Source organism: Ylistrum balloti, unplaced genomic scaffold, assembly GCF_031769215.1.
Source record: "Ylistrum balloti isolate Yb309-2 unplaced genomic scaffold, AGI_CSIRO_Ybal_v1 Utg370626, whole genome shotgun sequence".
In the NCBI taxonomy this organism is placed as follows: Eukaryota; Metazoa; Mollusca; class Bivalvia; order Pectinida; family Pectinidae; genus Ylistrum; species Ylistrum balloti.
In genome coordinates this window covers 201,534-224,255 of record NW_026782383.1, presented here as the reverse complement: position 1 = coordinate 224,255, position 22,722 = coordinate 201,534, and the positions used below count along the sequence as shown (strand labels likewise).

Genomic DNA, 22,722 nt, shown 5'->3' with positions numbered 1-22,722 from the left:
ATATGCAAGACTTCCTTGGCAGTTAAGAAAAAATATTAACCTCAAGCGCCGCGGAAAACTCAGTAAAGGTGTGTTGTTCCACCAGGACAATGCCTCTGTTCACAAGCCTGTCGTTGCCATGGCTGCCGTTAACGATTGTGGCTTTGAATTGATTGAATTCTCACTCCATCAGACTTAAGTTTACTTCAAAGATTGAAGAAGGTCGTTTCCGGTACCCATTGTTGGTCACGCGTGCAGTGGAGGACTTTCTGAACGGTCAAGAAAAGTGGCATAGAGGTCCTTAAACATCGCTGGCAAAAGTGTATACATACTGAAGGGATTATGCTGAAAAACAATGCAATAAGTCTACCAAATGTCAAACCCTTAAATTTGAAGCTCACAACTTATCAACCAGCCCTCATACTACAAGCATTACAAAAACAGATGACGTTGTTTAAAAGCATGCCAGTTCTCGATGACGTCATGACCGGACCCATAAATACAAACCTACTGCCTACAAGCAGGTCAATATAAGTTCTCTAGTCAGTTATTGACCCTATATAAAACTAGAGTGCATATGATTTATAGTTGGAGTGGGTATGGACGTTGGTGTGCGCGTGGGGTGGGTGTGGGCGTGGAGCGTTGGCGTAAGCGTGGGGCGTTGGTTTGGTTGTGGGCGTGGGAAGTGGGAGGTGGAAGGTGGGCGTGGGCGTTTGTGTTGGTATGGGGCGTGAGGTGTGGGGCGTTGGCGTGGGCGTGGTGGTTGGCGTGGGCACGGGGCGTTGGCGTGGGCGTGGGGCGTGGGAGTGCAGCGTGGGGTGTCGACGATGGCGTGGTCGTTGCCGTGGGCATGGGGCGTTGGCGTGGGGTGTGGCGCGTGGGGCGTCGACATGGGCGTGGAGTGTGGGTGTGCAGCGTGGGGCGTCGACGGTAGCGTGGCAATTGGCGTGGGTGTAGGGCGTGGGGCTTTGGCGTGGGGTGTGGGTGTGGGGTGTGGATGTGCACGTTGGGCGTCGACGTGGGCGTGGAGCGTGGGTGTGCAGCGTGGGGCGTCGACGGTGGCGTGGTCGTTGACGTGAGCATCAGGCGTTGGCGTGGGGTGTGCGTGTGGGACGTCGACGTGAGCGTGGGGTGTGGGTGTGGGGCGTTGGTGTGCGCGTGGGGCGTCGACATGGGCGTTGGGTGTGGGTGTGCAGCGTGGGGCGTCGACGGTGGCGTGGTCGTTGACGTGAGCATCTGGCGTTGGCGTGGGGTGTGCGTGTGGGGCGTCGACGTGAGCGTGGGGTGTTGGTATGGGGCGTTAGGTGTGGGGCGTTCGCGTGGGCGTGGTGGTTGGCGTGGGCACGGGGCGTTGGCGTGGGCGTGGGGCGTGGGAGTGCAGCCTGGGGTGTCGACGATGGCGTGGTCGTTGCCGTGGGCATGGGGCGTTGGCGTGGGGTGTGGCGCGTGGGGCGTCGACATGGGCGTGGAGTGTGGGTGTGCAGCGTGGGGCGCCGACGGTAGCGTGGCAATTGGCGTGGGTGTAGGGCGTGGGGCTTTGGCGTGGGGTGTGGGTGTGGGGTGTGGATGTGCACGTTGGGCGCCGACGGTAGCGTGGCAATTGGCGTGGGTGTGCAGCGTGGGGCGTCGACGGTGGCGTGGTCGTTGACGTGAGCATCGGGCATTGGCGTGGGGTGTGCGTGTGGGGCGTCGACGTGAGCGTGGGGTGTGGGTGTGGGGCGTTGGTGTGCGCGTGGGGCGTCGACATGGGCGTTGGGTGTGGGTGTGCAGCGTGGGGCGTCGACGGTGGCGTGGTCGTTGACGTGAGCGTATTCCTGGACACCTAAACTTGTAGACACTTTTTTAACCCTTATATGCTATATAGAGGGTCAGAAACTGACTATACAACGTATTTAACGCATCCTGTACCCTTTCTGTCTCCAATTGTTGAAAATGCACAGGCACCATAAAACTTTTTATTATTTTATGTTATGTCGTTGTTTCACGAGTGTGACCGGACGGAGTTCTGTTATATCGTCATCATACGAGTGTGACCGGACGGAGTTATGTTATATCGTCAGCACACGAGTGTAACCGGACGGAGTTATGTTATATCGTCATCACACGAGTGTGACCGGACGGAGTTATGTTATATCGTCATCATACGAGTGTGACCGCACTGGGTTATGCTATATCGTCAGCACACGAGTGTGACCGGGCGGAGTTATGTTATATCGTCATCACACGAGTGTGACCGGACGGAGTTATGTTATATCGTCAGCACACGAGTGTGACCGGGCGGAGTTATGTTATATCGTCATCACACGAGTGTGACCGGGCGGAGTTATGTTATATCGTCATCACAAGAGTGTAACCGGGCGGAGTTATGTTATATCGTCATCACACGAGTGTGACCGGACGGAGTTATGTTATATCGTCATCACACGAGTGTGACCGGGCGGAGTTATGTTATATCGTCATCACAAGAGTGTAACCGGGCGGAGTTATGTTATATCGTCATCACACGAGTGTGACCGGACGGAGTTATGTTATATCGTCATCACACGAGTGTGACCGGGCGGAGTTATGTTATATCGTCATCACACGAGTGTAACCGGGCGGAGTTATGTTATATCGTCATCACACGTGTGTGACCGGACGGAGTTATGTTATATCGTCAGCACACGAGTGTAACCGGGCGGAGTTATGTTATATCGTCATCACACGAGTGTGACCGGACGGAGTTATGTTATATCGTCAGCACACGAGTGTAACCGGACAGAATTGCCGTAAGCAGATGAAGACGTAATTTAGTGACATATGACTTTTATTTGTGAACACCGTTACATTATATTTTATATTATTCAGATTGTTGAAAAGATACCGCAAGCAAAATTCTGATGGATGGCAGGTGTTAAATTCTGTTATAAGATATACCATGAATCCGGGTACATCTGCGTGACTTCCTGGTTCACAGGTATAATACAACATTCTACGTGTTAAGCGTTGTTAAGTGCTTTCATCCTTAGTGTTTTACCCACCTATTGTCCTCAATGAATTTGTCCATGGTCTACTTCACTCACTATCTAACAGGATTTGTATTTATACAGAACAGGTTTGTTGTAAAGTGTACAATGACAAACAGCACATGTATGCTGTAAACGTATACATGGACATACAGCACAGGTCCGCTGTAAATGTGTACAGAGACACACAGAACAGGTCCTCTGTAAAGGTGTACAGGGACATACAGAACAGGTATGCTGTAAACGTGTACAGGGACATACAGAACAGGTATGCTGTAAACGTGTACAGGGACATACATAACAGTTCCGCTGTAAACGTGTACAGGGACATACATAACAGGTATGCTGTAAACGTGTACAGGGACACACAGAACAGGTATGCTGTAAACGTGTACAGGGACACACAGAACAGGTATGCTGTAAACGTGTACAGAGACATACATCACTTGTATGCTGTAAATGTGTACAGAGACATCAGCACAGGTCCGCTGTAAAAGTGTACAGGGATATATAACACAGGAATGCTGTAAACGTGTATAGGGATACATAACACAAGTCCGCTGTAAACGTGTACAGAGACATACATCACTTGTATGTTGTAAATGTGTACAGAGATATACAGCACAGGTCCGCTGTAAAAGTGTACAGGGATATATAACACAGGAATGCTGTAAACGTGTACAGGGACATACAGAACAGGTATGCTGTAAACATGTACAGGGACTTACAACACAGGTCCACTGTAAACAGGGACATAAAATTGAAATTTTAAGAATTTAAAAATCAATGAATAAACGCTCTGACGGGAAATGGGAGCGGGGACTAGGTTGATCATATTCTATAGGGATTGACCAATGAAATAAAAGCTTGTTTACTTCAACCTTTTGTTATGTAACAAGGACTTCGTCATCCCAAATATCAAATTCTACAGCTCAGACAAAATAGATCTTTTATATATTTAAAATTGGATTGAATTTTCTACGCTTACAAAGAAAATCGAAAGATACGCCTTTGTTTACGTGTTCTTTATACAAATGGTTTGTAGTTTGAATCAGCTAGAGTCTGTTCTGAAACGTTTGTGTCTTTAGTCTCTCTCTTCGCTATTTAATTCTGTAATCATATCAAATTTTAAAAGAAAATGTCATATATATCCGGACAACTCCACGCATGACAGATTTTACGTTGAAGAGCATAAGAACAAGCGTGGGTGCATAATTAAACAGGGATAGAGATGACGCGTCTGTTTATAAGGAGCGTGCTGTTACAGGTGTTGGGTAGTCAATCTTTCACCATGAGGTTGTATGGTTTCTGGTTTTACATCACGTTATGTGTTATTGCTGAGAGTCCACCACCATCACCACCACCACCTCACCTATGTACAACTATCAGAACTCGTCACGGTTCACATACTCATCTACAGTGTAATATCCCTGACAATTACCAATGGACATTTCGGTTGGTTCAGAGCTGGGCGCAGAAATACAAGGTACAACAAATCCAGGTATATATAAAGTGTAAGATAAATGGCAGAATCATTCTACGTCAACCTATCAAGTGTCGTGGTATGACGGGGTTGTACATCGAAACTTGTAATATTTTACACTTCTATAGATATGACCTGTCTAGAAAAGGTCATCTCGTCCCATTCACACTCAAGACCATGGAGATAATCGACTCTACATATGTAATTACCTACCGTGAACTTCAGAAACTGTATACTGAACACAGCGAGGAAGTGAACGCCAAGTATCCCTGCTTCATCCCGCCCTCCCTGGAACGGTACGTAGAAAGAAACATATCCGTGGTTTCAAATACAAATGGACACGTAAACCTTGACGCCAAAGAGAGGCATCATCAAAATATTCCAATTTGTAATTACACTCAATTAAACTATTATGAAAAGTCTTTATCGACGACAGATAAATCTAGATTCGTCAATAAATTTCTTAGTAAAGGGAATTTCCCTTCCCTTCGAGTGTTAAATCTATCATATCTATATTTGAAGAGGGCGCCTGAAAAGCTTTGTAAAGATAGATTTTTGGAGGAATTCCCAGCTTTACAGTTTGTTGATCTAAGTCACAATCGCCTTTCTGATATTGAATTCGGGACATTTGGCGACCTAAGAGAACAGGTCAGCTTTGATATGGGCCACAATAACATCCGGGTCGTTTCTGCTACTGTACTGTCCACATTAAGGACAATTTATCCTGGCGTGATGGTATTGCGTGGCAACCCATTTTCATGTAGATGTGATCAGAAGGACTTGTTTCAGTTCCTGAAGAATTCAGCGGAACCTCTTGTAACACACTACCGATACTTACTGTCGGTTAGATGTAAAACACCGCTGAAATACCGAGGCCGCTTATTGGGAGATGTACCATTCCATAATGACTGTTATTTATCGGATAAACACAGTAACGTTTTAATTGTTGTTCCAGTCGTTAGTGTTACATGCTGTGTAGCGGCATTCATCATTTATCTGGTTTATCGTAAATGTTTAGGATGTTTTCAGTGCAAAAGACCGAAACAGAACCCAACAGAACCATTATTGGTCACAAGTGATAACTTCCAGTATGATGCCTTCATTTCGTACAGTCAAGAGGACGAGACCTTGGTGAAGATGATGTGCGGACGATTGGAAGGACCGCCCTATAACGCCATTCTCTGTTTACATAACCGCCATTTTGTACCGGGTGTGTCTATCACTGATAACATATTCCAGGCGGTGGAGTCAAGCCGTCACACAGTAGTAGTGTTATCTGAACATTTCCTGGAGAGCCATTGGTGTATGACGGAGTTTAGAGAGGCGAACCGTAAAGGTATTTTGGACAATAAGCGCCATCTAGTAGCAATAGTCATGGAGGAGTTTGACGATCACGCGACGTCACTACCTCAAGAACTTAGCATGTTTTTAAAGACTCACACATACATCCGAGTATCGGAGTTAAATTTTTGGGAAAAGTTGGTGAACGCTATCAAGAAATATACGACAGACGAAGATGCGAGCGGTATCTCTAGTGTCAAATCAAATGCTGCAGGTAAAAATCATAGAAAGGCTATATAAACTACTCGTAAAAACCTATGTCCTCAAACGTTCAGCAGACCATTAGTCATTCTCTGTGTATACGTAGCGTATGGGCGTTCACTTTAAATATCTTAAATATCTATGTATATATTGTAAATATCTATATAACTTGGTTTACAGATCAGTTGTTATACTACCACCTATCTGATCGCTTGAATTTTCTAAGGATAATCCGGTTTCCACCAATTTTATAATAAAAATACCGACATGTTAGCAGAATATTAATTCTAACACAAATTAGACGAAACTGAGACAAATTTCTGAATTTCTGAAAACGTACAAGCAGAATAGGAACAAGTTTGCTTTTCACTTTCATGGAAAAAACAAAATCCTCACGTTTAGCATACAGCTTGGTGGAACCTGTCCATATATTGTTGTTTTTGTAGGAAAAGATCGAGATAAGCGGTTGGTGTTGAAGGTTCTGTCGTGTCCCCGAGTCTAAGTTATCAAAATTCCAATAGGTATATATGATTGATTGGGTCGCAAATCTCCTGTTATTGAAAACAGAACGTCATTTATGTCTAAAAATAAAATTAAAGGTTTATGCGAGGTCTATGTGACTTGTTTTGATAAATTCAGCCTCTTATGAAAACAAAACAAGTCTACCAAAAGGGGAGACAGTATGTTCCCATAAGTATGCCGATAACCTGTCGAACGATCTTGCCACCAAACACGAAAGATAATGCGAAGCAGAAATTCAATCATTTTCATGATTTCATCCACTAAATATTTCAAGATTGATTTTGGTTTTTTTCACGAAATACGATTCTACATTGTTCACCGCCTACGCCTTTCGTTGAAAAGAAAACTCTGATATCAAGAAAATGAAGACATTTAGAATGTGGTATGGCAGTGTAGAGAGTGCAAACATAAAATATTCTGTTGTAATTCTGTAATGTTTGTTATGTATAGGCCTTTCCTTTTCAGATTACTAGAGACGAAACTTGATGAAGGCCTCGATAAACTTCGTCAAAATGAATGCTTTCAATCTTCTGTATACTCATTGTTGGTTGTCAGGTCTAAATAAACAAATGGAAAAGACAATTGGATTCAACTCATTTTTATCTTTAACTTTGGAACTTTCGAAGTCTAACGTAATGTAAAGTAATTTTCAATACAAATACATTATATTAAAACATAACTTAAGAAATTATTTTGTGTCTACATCACATTCAATACCATAAAAATTTGCAAGCAAATCGACCTAGAAATAGGCATATCATGAAAATAAGCGTTTTTCTTTAATGATAAAAACACGTGAGTTTGAGACTTGAGAAAATAAGTCGCGTGGTATTTTCGAGGTTTTTAGGGGATCATAGAAGATAAAAATGAGTAACAACCAAAATAAAGTAAAAACCATGTAATATCAAGGAGATCATTAACAGCTAAACAGCAAGAAACAAATTAATGTATCACTTGGTGTCGATCAAGGAAGCGCATGTAGAGAGAATATGATAAAATTGCAACAGCAAAATCGTTAGTAAATAAACCTCACAGAATTGTTGGTAAAAGAAACCCACATTTCAGTTAGAGTCCGTGAATAATAGGTTTAATCATAACTAGAGTTATTTCCCCTGGTCTGTGATATTTTCCTAAAGCAGTCGTTGTAGATTTATCAGCGCTTTAATTCATTTGCCGTTTTCTGTTGTATCTTTTCTTTATTTTTTATGGTAATGTAGAAACAAGACTAACTTGTGTTCCCCATCAACAAGACAGTTGCTCTCGACACTATCATACCCACTTTTGTTAACTTCGCTGAAAATTATGGGGAAGTTTTACGGTCAGCAAAGTGTTCTCATTGATAACTATTGTATTTCTGTGTGCGATATAAAACCTCGTTAGTTTGCCTCTTGGTTCCGTTCTTGTATTATTTGTCCTCATTTGAGAAAGTAATATTACTTCTTACATTGACAATGACGGATGTCATCGATGAAGCCGAAGACGCTTACTCTTCCGGAACTCATATTCCTATTTTCAGTGTACCTTCTTTTACGAACTCTGCGTGTATCTCTTTCTTCTGTTTAAGTTTTATATCTGTTTTCGTTGATTTTCAGTTTGGAATATGATTATGTCGACATGATGGCATTTTCTTGCTGATTTTGTCCATAACAACATTCTCCTTTGGATATTAATCCCCATAACATCTCTCCTGGATATTAATCTCCATAACAACATCTCTCCTAGATAATAACACCATAACATCTCTCCTGTATATTAATCCCCATAGCAACATCTCTCCTGTATATTAATCCCCATAACAACATCTCTCCTGTATATTAATCCCCATAACAACATCTCTCCTGTATATTAATCCCCATAACAACATCTCTCCTGGATGTATATCACCATAACAACATCTCTCCTGTATATTAATCCCCATAGCAACATCTCTCCTGTATATTAATCCCCATAACAACATCTCTCCTGGATATATATCACCATAACAACATCTCTCCTGTATATTAATCCCCATAACAACATCTCTCCTGGATGTATATCCCCATAACAACATCTCTCCTGGATGTATATCCCCATAACAACATCTCTCCTGTATATTAATCCCCATAGCAACATCTCTCCTGGATGTATATCCTCATAACAACATCTCTCCTGTATATTAATCCCCATAACAACATCTCTCCTGTATATTAATCCCCATAACAACATCTCTCCTGTATATTAATCCCCATAGCAACATCTCTCCTGGATATATATCACCATAACAATATATCTACTCATTTGATAAATTGTATATTAGAGAGAGAGAGGGGGGAGAGAGAGAGAAAGAAAGAGAGAAAAAGAGAGGGAGGGAGGGGGGGGGCGGGGAGAGAGAGATCGATCAAACCCCTATTTTAATTTTTCGCAATTAAGAGATATAATCATCTTTGCTTAATTTCTGATCGCCATATACGAGCAAATCTACTTAAATTCTCAAAGAGAGGTTGTAACTGACTTATTAATAGATTTCGATTATGAATGTGTAGGAGTACAAACACAAAAATAGTAATAGAAGTCTTCACATGGGTTGCTACATCTACATCCAGCTGTGTTACGTTTCGTTCTAAAAAAATCGTAATCAAGAGATCTGGCAGGATTTCTCAAACGGAAATGAAGTATGTTTAAATTACGTAAATCCCAAACCTAAAAACATTTGTCATGTATTATTTCTGTCTTACTGGTGATTGAGTTAAATGTATTGAGAGAAGGAGAGTTCATTATAGAAATATCTATGTCATACCACGTTTTGTTGTTGATGAGAAAAAGAATTTCGCAGGCTTAAGAGATAACCTGAAGTTCTCGTGATTGTAAACCACGTGAGAATTAAAAGCTTTATGTTAAGATTAAATTTCATATATCAAACAATCAACGATTTAATTGTTTCATTATTTTGTAATGATCTCTAACGAAACAAAATAGAAACAAGGTCGTGAAAGTTTCGATATCATGAAAGTTCCCTTTTCAGTTAAAAAAAAGTCAATTGAGGATTCGATCCCTGCACCTTTGGAGTCGAGAACGGAGAGCTTATCACTGTGCTATCGTTACGTTACATATGATGAATTTGAAAATTTTAGAAATCTTATTAAGTATGTTGTTTGCTCCATCTATTGAACATATTTTGTTTGTATTTGTGTGGAATGCAAAACATGTGTCAGGAAAATATCTCCATATCAACAAGCTCTGCACCCTACTCTTACACTAAAAATTACCCAAATAATATGCATTACACAAGTCTGTTCTTTTATTGAGGAAACAAAGTAATTATTCGCTATTGTTTTTCTGTAAGTGTACATTAAATGCCGTACAAAAAGAAGCCAAGTGTGATTTTCCTGTCAAGCATGGGTTGTCACATGAACAGAGCTCCCTGAAAGAGTGCTCCGCTTGTGCCCATTCCTGATCGCTTTTATAAATGCACTCGTGCCATGTCCGTTACTGCATACTGAGGTTTTGTACAATGATAGGGTTAATTGTGAGCACACGTTAACCGTGTCTTTATTTTATGGTTTTTATGAATGACTTTCCGTTATTGTCTGTGCAGAAAGTTTATCTGTATGAAAATGATTGATTACAAAAGGTTCTTCTTTAATTCGTTTATTTAACTTTTTATCGTTTGTTGTAAATTGCACCCTGTCGATATAATGTATGATCTAGGACCCCGTAGTATAAATGTCAAGGTTATTTAACTCAGATTGGTGTAAATAGACATGTTTGATATAACCTCGAGAAATAGGCGATCATGACAGGTACTTGTTTTCAGCTATTACAAATAGACTTCTCTGACAGTGGAAGAAAGTCGGTATGTATCCAGTTTCGAACAAAATATAATATTGCAATTTATATCAAATGCTATTATATGTGGGGTGAGAGAGAGAGAGAGAGAGAGAGAGAGAGAGAGAGAGAGAGAGAGAGAGAGAGAGAGAGAGAGAGAGAGAGAGAGATATTATCTTATTGCAATGAAGAGATATTATCATCTTAAGTGGAAATATAGAGAGACAGAGTGAGAGAGACAGAGTGTGTGTGTGAGAGTAAGGGAGAGAGAGGGGGGAGAGAGAGAAAGAGCGATCTTTTTCATGTGTTTTAGTTTAAGCTATTGCATATCGAATAATTTCATTAATAACCTTTTGATATAGCCATGTTTGTCACGGATGTTCTTTTGAACATACAAAAACTAACAATCAGAAAATTAAAACATAAATCAAATGTATCGCTTAGAAACTTCCTTATCGTGTTTTTTTTTACATTTATTTGGACCAATAATTTCACTTTACACTATCAGTTTTATTGAATAAGTGAGAAAGCTTTCATAGATTTTTTTTCTGATTTCCATCCAACATTTCCAACTGTATTCCTTTAGTTTCACTGAGAAAAGAAGGACGAAATTGCATTGTGATGCACTTTTTTTTCAGAATGCTGCATCAAACCACTGTCACTATATGTTGTATGTGTTTCATACGTGTTTCTCTTTAGTACATATTTTTCTAAACGATAAACAAGATGACATTATGGCTTGGAATCATATTTTTATAAAAACAAAATCAAAAACATTGTATTCAAATAACTTTGTTAAACCTGTGAATGTATTTTCAAACTTGACATCGATGTCAATATCAGATTTATATAAATATCTCCTTTAGCATTTCCAAAAGTCTTCTACGCTTCTGGTGCGCTCTCTGAGGTCCTCATAAACATTGACATTCTGGTTACGAATACATTTGTATCACTGACATACGATATAAGGAAAGTTCTGAAGAGATAGTTGTCTAAAAATAGATTTATTTCATAACATTTAATTTTCTTAATCTGGTTGCGTAATGAGTGGACGTGATGACCTCCTGGTATCATTTGCCATAATAAAATGATTTTCGGATCAAGGTGATGCACTTCCGGAGTCACTTTTGTCTTGGGAGTCATTGTCAACAGAACGCTTGTACTGGTGCAGATATGCTCCACCTAGCGGATCAAGTGCCCTTTTATAGCCATGAAGATATGCACCCCCAATCGGATCAAGAGATCTTTTGTAGCCATGGAGATAGGCTCCACCTAACGGGTCAAGTGCCCTTTTATAGCCATGAAGATACGCACCGCCTAATGGATCCAGTGCACGTTTAAAATTATGAAGCCAGGCACCTCCAAGAGGGTCCAAAGCACGCTTGAATCCGTGCACAAAAGCACCTCCAAGTCGATCAAGAGATCGCTTTTCCTCATTTTCATCGTCGTCCATGGCTCGCTTGTATCCATGTAAGTATGCTCCTCCTAGACGATCAAGTGAACGTTTTAAATCATCATCGCCATCCATGGAACGTTTGAATTCATCTAGATACGCGCCACCGAATCGATCGAGAGAACTTTGTGAATCAACGTCTTCGTCGTTATCTACTGTACGCTTAAAACCATGTAAGTATGCACCACCGAGTCGGTCGAGAGAACGTTTTGAATCAACGTCATCTTCATCGCCATCCATAGCGCGCTTGAATCCGTGTAAATAAGCACCACCGAGCCGGTCGAGAGAACGTTTCGAATCATCATTATCCATTGCACGCTTGAACCCATGTACATATGCACCGCCTAATCGATCAAGGGCGCGTTTGGCGTCTATGTCACCATCATCCATTGCGCGCTTAAATCCATGTAAGTATGCGCCTCCCAGAGGGTCAAGGCCACGTTTTTTATAACCATGTATCCACATACCCCCCAACGGGTCTAGTGATCTTTTATATCCATGAAGATAAACGCCACCAAGAGGGTCCAAAGCGCGTTTGTATCCGTGGACGAAAGCCCCACCTAATCTGTCCAAGGACCTCTTCTCCGGAATTTCATTGTTTTCCTTTATCGCCTGTAGGACTCGCCTTAGGACATTGAGCTTCCGTTCTGAGGTTCCTATAGGTACACCCACGTCCGAAGTGACATCATTCTCTGTGACGTCCGTCCCTGACGGCAGATTAGCATCATCCACAACAGACAAAATATCGTAGTCTTTATTCTCTTCGTCGTCTGCCTCACGCGTGCCTTTATGGACATAAGTGCCCCCTAGCCGGTCCAGGGGATCGTCATTACGACCAGAGGAAGAGTCCGAATCAGTCGGGGAAGGTGTCCAACCACGTAGTTCATTCATTATCCTTTGATGTACCTCCTGGAGATATACAAAATAAGCAATACATCAGAAACGGGTGCAAACAGAAGAAATAAACACAGTACGCTATGTATTATCAAGGGAAATGAGAATCGTTTTCTTCATGTAGGAGTAAATCTGAGACATAACCAGATACACGAAATGAAATCTTATACAAAATAAATAACTGACAGATAGTTACATCAAAACCAACGTATCATTGCCATTCGTTATGTAAAAAGGTCATTATTTATTTCAATGCCTCCGCTAGGATTCGAACCCAAGACCCCCGGGCTGACGCTTAACCGATCGAGCTAAAGAGAAATTCTCTCTAGTATATATTGAGCCTAGTATTGTACCAGGGTTCAGTTACTTTTCAAAGAACTTTTGAAAAAAAAAACATCATTATTTAGAAGTTTTTTTGTTACAGTTAGGTTTCAGCGTATTCACATATCTTTATCTGTTGTAGAGCTACAGTGTTTGTCATAACTGTATAAAGCATTTCTGACTTTCTAACCCACGCGTGGAGAAAAAAGATTTATTATGGGCAAAAAGATGATTACTATTTTTCATTTTCTTTTTCATTACTTTAACTGTGAGTTACTTCTCCAATGTGATACATTTATCGATCAACAAGTTGCCTTCTGTACATGTAGATATACAACGTTTTATTCCGAGGACAAAAAATCAGAATTACGTTGATTTTCAGAGGAAGTGAAATTGTACAAAAATATGTAGGAATCAATTTATAGATAAATACTCAAACAAGATGATCACAAACCCTGTAATTTACAGAAATAGGGAATTAGAGACTTTTTGTTCTCAGAATTAGATGATAATATGTACACGCGATAACTTAAATAGATATAAAAAAAAATAAAAAAATCACTTTCAGAATAGCTTTTCAGTGCCCTGATCTAAATAAGCTGTGCCGACATGATTTAGTGTCGCCCATTTTCTACATTAGCTCAGGAAGATATTGTGACGGTTTAGTTATAACAAGATAAAAACAGTCTATGTATAGAACATTGCTGACGAGGATATGCTGAATTATCGTGTATATTTTTTTACAACGAGTTACTTCCCTTACACTAGTGGACCACCACGTTAGACACAAATGTTTGCTGCAGTGCAAGTTAGTATCGTAACCCAACAGCAGAACTCGGTAATATGGCACACTAGCTTACAAAACTCTATCACTCATGACGAGTATCATAAAAAGGTATTTCAACATTCTCTACCCAATCTTTTGTTTTATTTCGATTTATACTTAGTATGAGGTGAAAGAAGTATTATTGTAATAATACGCCAAATTTCATTTGGACTGTAGACCGTTGTCCATACTCATTACATGCCGAGCGAATATATATGAAATGAATTAGCTTTACGTCATGATTGGTCCTAGAGGGACAAACCAGCTGTATGATATTGTTTATTTACTTCGTCTAAGCACTATATATAGTCATACAATTTCTACTTTTTATCTTGTATGTGTCTAATATGCATTCACTCTTAAACCACCAATATACGAATTCATTTAGCAGTATTGGATTTGTGTTTTGTGAAAAAGAGATCTACTTTCTTAAGTATGAATGTTAATATTGTCTTCGTGATAAAATTCAGACAAAACTATTTTCCAAGAAACTTCATCGAAGTTCAAACATTTCACCCGGAATTTCATTAACTGTTTTTTACCGATTAATATATATATGTGTATATATATCACGTATCTTGGTCCTGCTGACTTTCGTCTCTCGATTACCTACAGTAAAGTTTTTAAAGGGTTGATCGCGTCGTGAGCAGCTAGGGCCATTTTGAAGCGAGGTATCCCTTGTGTAATAGGTGGCTACCTCATATTTTAACTATGAACAAGACAGTTCTGTTACATCTATCACCATGTTTACAATTTTTTACAGGTTAGACAGAACTTCATGACAACATTTATAAACATGTGGACTATTTGTGTTATAACGTCCAAAAATATCGTTGGCCCGAAGATCTGAAGATCAGAATTACCTCTCGTAGTTGTAGCCGAGATTGGTATATACATGAAGGTATGAGCTATTTGAATATATCTGTCGTTATAGATATAAATAATGGTTGGCGATGACAGATACCTGGCTACACAATATTTATGAATCTAGTTTGTACATTTTAAAAAATCATTCAAATACCGACACTCTTCTGCCGATTTTTATCAAATCCTGTATAGCTAGAAACGTAAGTTTGTTATCAGCAAATTGGAGAACATCGTCGCCGAATACAACAGTAGCAAGATATTGACAGTTAAACGCCAAGAGCTGTTCGTATGTTCTCTGTAATCGCTGCAAGATTCCGATAAAATTATCATTTGTTTGAACCTCACTGCATACGTATAATTAAGATAAGAAAGTACAGATGTACTGTCGGTAAAAATTCGCCATAAAGGGTAAGCACTAACTATCAGGAACGATTATTGATCAAATTGTGTTTAAGTGACGTAGCTTTTTCTGCAGAACTTATAAAGGTTCTGGGACGTGTTTTCTGAACAATTCTCTATTGTTTGAATAAAACTGCTATCGACGATTTGTAAACTGTTTCCGTTTAATTCATTTCACAGCTATTCTTTTTCCAAATTTGTATTTTTAATTGGCGTAATATGTAAATAGAAAATCGATACCGAATAGTATTGATGTTTTAAGATGCACTATTATTGCTACAAATAATCGGTAACAGATGAAAGTCCGTATTTAATTTGAAGCTTTTGTTATAGATAGTAAACGCATTTCCCAAGATGTCTCTTATGCTATTTTTGTCATCAAATGGTATCTTTCATTGGAAATGCGCTGTTGCCTTGTCAGTCTGGTAATATAATTTGCTAGGGTATATCAAGTTAAAGTAAAACAACACATCGTGATCTCATCAAGATCTCGTGAAGCGAGAACATTACTCAACTACTTTCAATCTACATACATGAAGATGTGATTTTTAACTGATGTCATCGTGTTAATTTATTCGCCGTTTTCTACGGAGTAATTATGTTCATTGATCATTAAGGGTGCGCTCATCCTTTAGCAGAAATAGATCAGATTGCTGGAGTAGAAGAGTGTATTGTCACGTACGTTCGTGATGTCTGAGGTTCTAGAGTGAGTTTTAACAGACATGATATCCCCCTGTTTATTACCCCAATAACGTATCATTAAGCTAGACATACGATGAAAAAATCCATCGGTTTATAAAATTATAAAAATTTCTTCTGCCAGATTTTAGGAGCTTCATAAAGCTTTAGGGTACTTAAGGCTGTAGATCAATGCACACAGTCTATGAAAAGAGTATTAACTTGCTATCGTAAGTGGGGACATATTGAGATAGGAGATATCTTTATGGAACATTTCATTCAGTGTATCTAACAGTGTCATCTTAAGGGCACATGCACTAATCTTCTCTGACGTCTTCGTGACTTTCACAGATTTAGATCGTCTCCTTCTTTTAAAATTGACAGAAAAAAAATCATCACTCCAGAACTTACTTCTTCCTCTTCCAGCCCCCCAGCCCCCCTTCCAGCCCCCCCCACTTCCCGCCCCTTCCAGCCCCCCTTCTAGCCCCCCAACCCCACCCCTTCCCTCCCCCTTCCGGCTCCCCATTCCAGCTCCCCCACCCCCTCCCTTTCTCCTCTTCCATTAAGAAGGTCGGAAGGATCACTGTTCAGATGAGCATGCGCAAAATATCCCACTGCGCATGACACAAGTGACATCCACGATATATCGCCGTGGATTATCTTAATTAAAACACTGTAATTGATACTATTTTTAATTTCAGAATATTTGATTGTCATGATTTTACCGATAAAAGTAAATGGGCAACACATGACCTATGAAGGCCCTCTCATTGATACTATACCCGGGTATCATTGAATACTTCAATATTTGGTGCATTAAGCCCCAATCTCAGGCCTCGAGACAATCTGTTCTATCTCAGTGGTATCATTACCTCATATTGTTTCCCTATCCACATTTTATAATGGTTTTGTAAATAATTTGATAAGTGCAATGTTCTATAGCGGTCTGGGATAAAACAAATTAATTATGAAAAATAATATGAAGTCGTAACCAGAACACGTTTTCCCTATAAAACCATTCAGCCAATACACATTAGTAATTGTTGTGTAATAGGGACACGAAAAGAATCTCGTTTCTCGGATATTAATAGTCCCTAAAGCGAGCTGATCGCGGATGTATATCCGGTTTAATGGTTCCAGGGCACCGTCAAATTACACTTATATAAACAATTCTCATCAAATTTAACTCTAACACGCAAAACCACAATTTAGACATCGTCCAATTTTATAGTCAGTTTCACCAAACTGTCACTCTAAAGTAAAACCGAAAGAAATATAGCTTTGCTTTATTTTTGTACTGTTAAAAAAGATATTTATGAGTCAAAGTAATAGGTAAAAATGTCGATCAATGCCACTCAAGAATCCTACGGCCTATTTGTAAAAATATGACGTTAATTAATTTGATTATGACGTCATTGGATACGTTACCGTAGCAACGTTGACACCGATTCTGTGGACGATAACCACTTCAGGTTAATGACCTGTTCCTAATATACGTGACGGTCATTGACAAACTTCACTGATAAACAACTAAGTTTTGGATCCTGTTTTTGTTGCTACAAATGTATATATATGTATATCATTCAGTGTGTTTTTCATTGTTATATCTTCATATTGAGGACAAGTTTACTTGATAGTGTGAATCCGAATTGTCACAGTTTATATCAGTAAACATATCAACAATTTCACCATTTTGGGTTTTATAGTCACATTACTAACCTTCCATTTATATATATATATTTGTTTGTATACTACTATTTATTATACGGTATACACGACTTAAGTCTTTGATGTGGACAGTTAACATGTAAGTGTGTATATGTCATTACTGTATTTTATATCACAGTGGTTGCCGATATACAATCAAACCGAGAAATGATATGAAATTTAGTTTAAGGACATTCATTTAACCTAAAAGTCGATGCAAAAAAGACGTGATATTTCCAATCTTGTCATCAGTGTACGTCCCCGTAATGTCAGGCTACATTCATTTTTTTCTTATTTTATTTATTTCAAGTAGATTACTTCACATCTTATTCTCGTTAGTGTTAACATATGTTCCGAAAGTCAATCTCATTTTTTCTCCTAATTTGTTTTTCTGTTGTCAAGGATAGTAATTTTTTCGTTCCGTGTTTGACAGATGAACCTTTCGATATTATTCACGGCAAATTATTTCTAATGATGTAAATATTTACTCTGGATATGCTGATAATATTTAACATTTAAGAGTTTGCTATGAATTCGACCACTGTTGACAATGGACCATTTTGCTACCACTCAATGATAATCCATTTTTTTCCTTTTCTCTTTTTTTAAGATGCTTTTGGTATGGCTGAATTTTTGTATGCTATTAAATGAGGTTAGAAATATAGAAAACATTAATAAAAAAGTGACATAACCGAGACATGGAGGGTCTGATTTTGTTAGGAAAGCAAGCATGTTACTATCTAGAAATACAAAATTCACAAAAAGAGTATCGAATTTAAAACCACCGTCATATAACCACAAATAACCAAAAACTAAAAAAAAAAATAGGTTAATCATTCAATGTGACATTCAGTCTGATTTTGATCTGCTGCTGTGGGACAAAAATCCCGAGATAGGGAACACAATATGCCGCGGAAGCAAACATTATACATAGAAATAGGAAATTCACAACAGGGATAACGAATTTATTACACTTATATTGTAACTGAGTGTAAAAAAGTCCCTGTTAGCTGTAGTCCAGGTTAAGGCTTCTGTGCGTCATCAAAAGTCGCTCCTGGCCTGTTTTTTTAAATGTATGTTTCTTATACTACTTTTTTGGAGAATCTGCAGTTCATAAATAGTAAATGAAAAAATAATGAAAAAATCACACTCCAGATGAAAGGTCTGACAAGGTTTGGCCAAATTTATATCACGTGTTGACATTTCCTGGCATTCCTGGTCTTCTCCGTGAAGGCTTATTAATATCAGACTGGACGACAATTGAGGTGATTAGAAACAATTTCTTAATTACGCTTCGTTTTATTATCCCTGGGCAAATTACACAATGTCACAGACGTTGGTGTGGATGCTTAAATAAGTTCACTGCGTAGGCGATGTCCCCAAAGGTGATAAGACAGTTACAGCGGGTGTGAAAAAAATCTATGTCAAGGAAAAAAACACACCTCAGATGGAGGATTATATACATGTATATTCTTAAACGGTAGATAATGGACGGTAAAAGGGTATTGCTCTGACACTGTATCTGACAGGCTTGGTACTCTCAAATAAAACATGATAGTATCACGTTAGATTTCCAAGAGAGAAATGATACGATTGTTTTGTATCTGGACACAAAGTGTTAGAGAGTAAAAGTGATCGTAACCCCTGGGGTATCGAGGATGGACACCAATCAGGTTTGATGGAAAATGTATATTCTCAAAAGGGAAATAGACTGAACAAATCCATTGTAAACTAAACATTTTAAAAGTCTGTGGAAGAGGATATCGATAGTGTTTGATAAAAAAAATCTTCTGACTCAGCCAAATTATTGGTAATCCTAATCTGGGAATGTTTGTGTTATTTTGATCTTTCATCGTCGGTCAGAAAATCGCACGAGTTTGCTGGGTTTCCGGTAATAAACTTTCTCCACAGTTGTTGGTGATTTGCGTCCGGTGATCAGTAATATTGCCTATCTGTTCCCATACCAATGTGTCACGGAGAGGATTAAGGATGTAAATTTTAAATTGAGAGCCCAGACGATTTCACAATTACTCTCCCTTTTTTGGGGTTGTTAGGTAGCTGTTAAAGCCGATAATGTGAATTTCATGACGACGGAGATGTTAAACCTGAACCTCTTTAATATCACAGCCAAGAGGCAAGTATGTAATCAACACTTTGACTTGAATCCTAGTAAAGCAAAGCTGTTCTGATCCAGGAAATCCTACAGGACCAAGCGACACTATATCTTACACACAGCTGTGAGGGTTCCAGGGTAATCAGCGTTAACAAAAAACAGCAAAAACTTCAGGAGCACGTGCTACACGAATGAGACAATAAAACTATTTATTTTTTAATTTTCGAGTTATGAATGATTGTACAAAGGTGCTTATGTGTGCATGAATGAAATAAAAAAAAATATCGTCATTTTGATTCCCGTGTCGATTAAAGAGATTGAAGGAATTGCTGACTTGACTGAATGCAAAGAATTATTGTCTCTGTGTCAGTAAATGGCGTCATTTATACCAGATTGTTATTTATCATTGCCTGTTCCATCACTTGGAAGACGGGTCTTTTTAACGCACACATACTTCATTCTTGTCATTCAAAACAAAAACAGACGTTTAAAAATAACCCTTTTAGAAATAGATGTTTTTTTATAATCTGGTAAACTTTGTTTTTTTTTCTGAATATGTAATCACTGAATGGATTGTCATTTACTCTAATTTCCCGGAATTTCACCTTTTTCTAATTGCGTATAAATCTTGTTTCCTACTCTGTCTTATACTATGTATTTTTATTAGATGTTGCGTCATAGGAAATAGATAAATCCCTTGCGTCACAGAAAAAAATCAATCCCTTACGTCATAGGAAATAAATAAATCCCTTTCGTCAAAAATTTTTTTATATATATCCATTACGTCATAAAAAGATAGATAAATCCCTTACGTCATAGGAACTAGATAATAGGAAATAGATATATCCCTTACGTCAGAGAAAAAAATCAATCCCTTACGTCATAGGAAATAAATAAATACCTTACATCATAGAAAATAGACAAATTCCTTACGTCACAGGAAATAGATATATCCCTTGCGTCATAGAACATAAATGATAGAAAATAGATAAATCTCCTGCGTCACAGGAAATAGATATATCCCTTACGTCATAGAAAATAAATGATAGAAAATAGATAAATCCCCTACGTCATAGCAAAGAGGTAATTCCCTTATGTAATAGAAAATGGGGTTATAAATAAGCTAGATGTCTATCTCGATGTATATATGGAACAGAGGGATCATCAATACGCAGTAAATCAGAATCCCACACAAAGACAACGCAAACAATTTTAAAAAATTAAAAGATCATCTTAATTACATTGACGTTTCTGCCGTGACATTCAAGAACACCTGAACAAATCTCAAAGTAAGTGGACAGGGTTCAAAACAATATATGTTTAAAGATCTCGTTATATTAAACTTCAAATGAAGAAGGAATATTAATAGATTCCGTTTTATACCATAGTAGTGTATTTTGTTTAATATTTCAAAGCCGGGATTATGTACAAACTAAAGCGATTTCGTTCCTAAGCGGGCTTGGTACATTGTCATAAAGCGATGTGTTAGCCATTCGTTTCAAATGAGTATTTGTGGACACTGCCCTACAGGTGACTGGTACAGTCCAGGTCCTGTTGCATTTGTGGACACTGTCCTACAGGTGACTGGTGCAGTCCATGTCCTGTTGTATTTGTGGACACTGTAAATATTTAACACATTACACCTCTGCACCTGTAACAGGCAGGCATTTCCTTTGACAATGAAATGTTTATTGAACGAAGACAAGATGTGAAGAGCAGCTGAAGCGTGTCATCATGTGACCATATCTGATAGCGTAGAAACATTGAAATGTTTATTGAACTGTGTCATGTGACAACAACTCTACACTGTATGTCACTCTCTTGTATGTTGTTATCATATGATAAGAACTGGTGTTACATCATGTTGTTTATGTAAGGCAGACGGTTACAGAGAACACTCAAGGTAATCTATCGGATTTATTGTAGCGGATGGCGACTGTAGGGGAATTTAAGGTTGTACAGGTGTACAAACATCATTTATTATACATTACACTAACATCTGGACTTCAAACCCTTAATCCGGCTTTTTCACAGGTATATTAAGTAACACGGAAAAGGTTTATAGCGAATTTCACACACTAATGGTCCATCAAAAGATTTACTTCGGATTGTTTTCGGAAGCGGAAAAGTAGTAGAGTGACCCTCATCCGTGAAATGATGGAATAATACCAATTAGTGTATTGTAAAATTCCGAGGTGTTCCGATTATGTGCATAATTTCCTTGGTTAATGTAAATAGGTTTGATCGGTCAAAGGGAAGTTATGATACAGAAATAAAGTTTCGTGTAATCATCAATTAATGACATCACATGTAGTCGTGAATACAAACTTTTTGTCCTGCTAAAGTATAAAAGATATGATCCATACCTCCAGCTCTGTTTGCTCTAAATGCCAAGAAAAGAATACCAAACAATCGAATTGGCTGTAAAATCTTGGCATACCCTTTTTAGAATAGTACATATGAAAAATTCATAATAACACATTTGGAGCAAAGGTGAGCGAAACGACGCATACGTTCGAGTAAAAACCAAACTTTCAAACCCCTTCTTCGCGATCATAGTGCACTTCAGGAAAAACCTCCGAGAGGAAACCTGACTCCGGCAGATAGGCAAAATGACCAAAGGGGAAGCACCGTGACTCTGCTTATCTAATATACATACATATCTCTTGTGAGTAACTATTTCACAAACATAATTATATACACATAAATACATCTCGATGAAAACTACCTTAACAAACAAAGTGTGTTATATTAAGAAAATCTGATAAGAACTATATTTACAAACACAGTCGGTATCAAACTAAGAAGACAAGAAATAAAAACTCACACATACCAATTAAAGGGAGGTAGTATGGGGAGGTTGGTGGGACGTGTTGTAAAATAAATCCAGGTGAATAATAAAGTTACGTTGCAAATAAGACGAAAACTTCTAGAGAAAATTAAAAAATCAACATGGCGTCGAAGTGTCTGAAAAATGCTGCTGAAGTGAGGTTTTCAATAGCTCCGCATGGGCACACTGACTCCAGGTCGGGCAAATTGGGATCACCGAATCCCGACAGGGGCCAATCATAGTGACCAATCAGTGATCACCTGACTTAATTATCATACATACATTTACATATAAACTGA

General features: G+C 38.7%; 3 protein-coding genes across 3 annotated transcripts in view; 1 reads left to right on the top strand and 2 right to left on the bottom strand.

Annotated features, from left to right (window-relative positions):
- Positions 1 to 561: 561 nt before the first annotated feature.
- On the bottom strand, positions 562 to 3,025 carry LOC132557117 (uncharacterized). Its single transcript, XM_060221606.1, has 2 exons — positions 3,000 to 3,025; positions 562 to 1,801 (listed from the first exon to the last, which is right to left on the bottom strand). Exons 1-2 carry the CDS (start codon positions 3,023 to 3,025, stop codon positions 562 to 564), a joined length of 1,266 nt encoding a protein of 421 aa, XP_060077589.1.
- Positions 3,026 to 4,644: 1,619 nt separating this feature from the next.
- On the top strand, positions 4,645 to 6,048 carry LOC132557116 (toll-like receptor 4). Its single transcript, XM_060221605.1, has one exon. The coding sequence runs from the start codon at positions 4,645 to 4,647 to the stop codon at positions 6,046 to 6,048; it is 1,404 nt and encodes a 467-aa protein (XP_060077588.1).
- A 5,095-nt stretch (positions 6,049 to 11,143) lies between these two features.
- Positions 11,144 to 22,722, bottom strand: part of LOC132557130 (feeding circuit activating peptides-like) — a 49,584-nt gene continuing 38,005 nt past the window's right edge. The window contains exon 2 of the mRNA XM_060221619.1: positions 11,144 to 12,697. Within this exon, the coding sequence (XP_060077602.1) occupies positions 11,435 to 12,697 (1,263 nt within the window). The 3' untranslated portion in view covers positions 11,144 to 11,434. The remainder of the gene's footprint in view (positions 12,698 to 22,722) is intronic.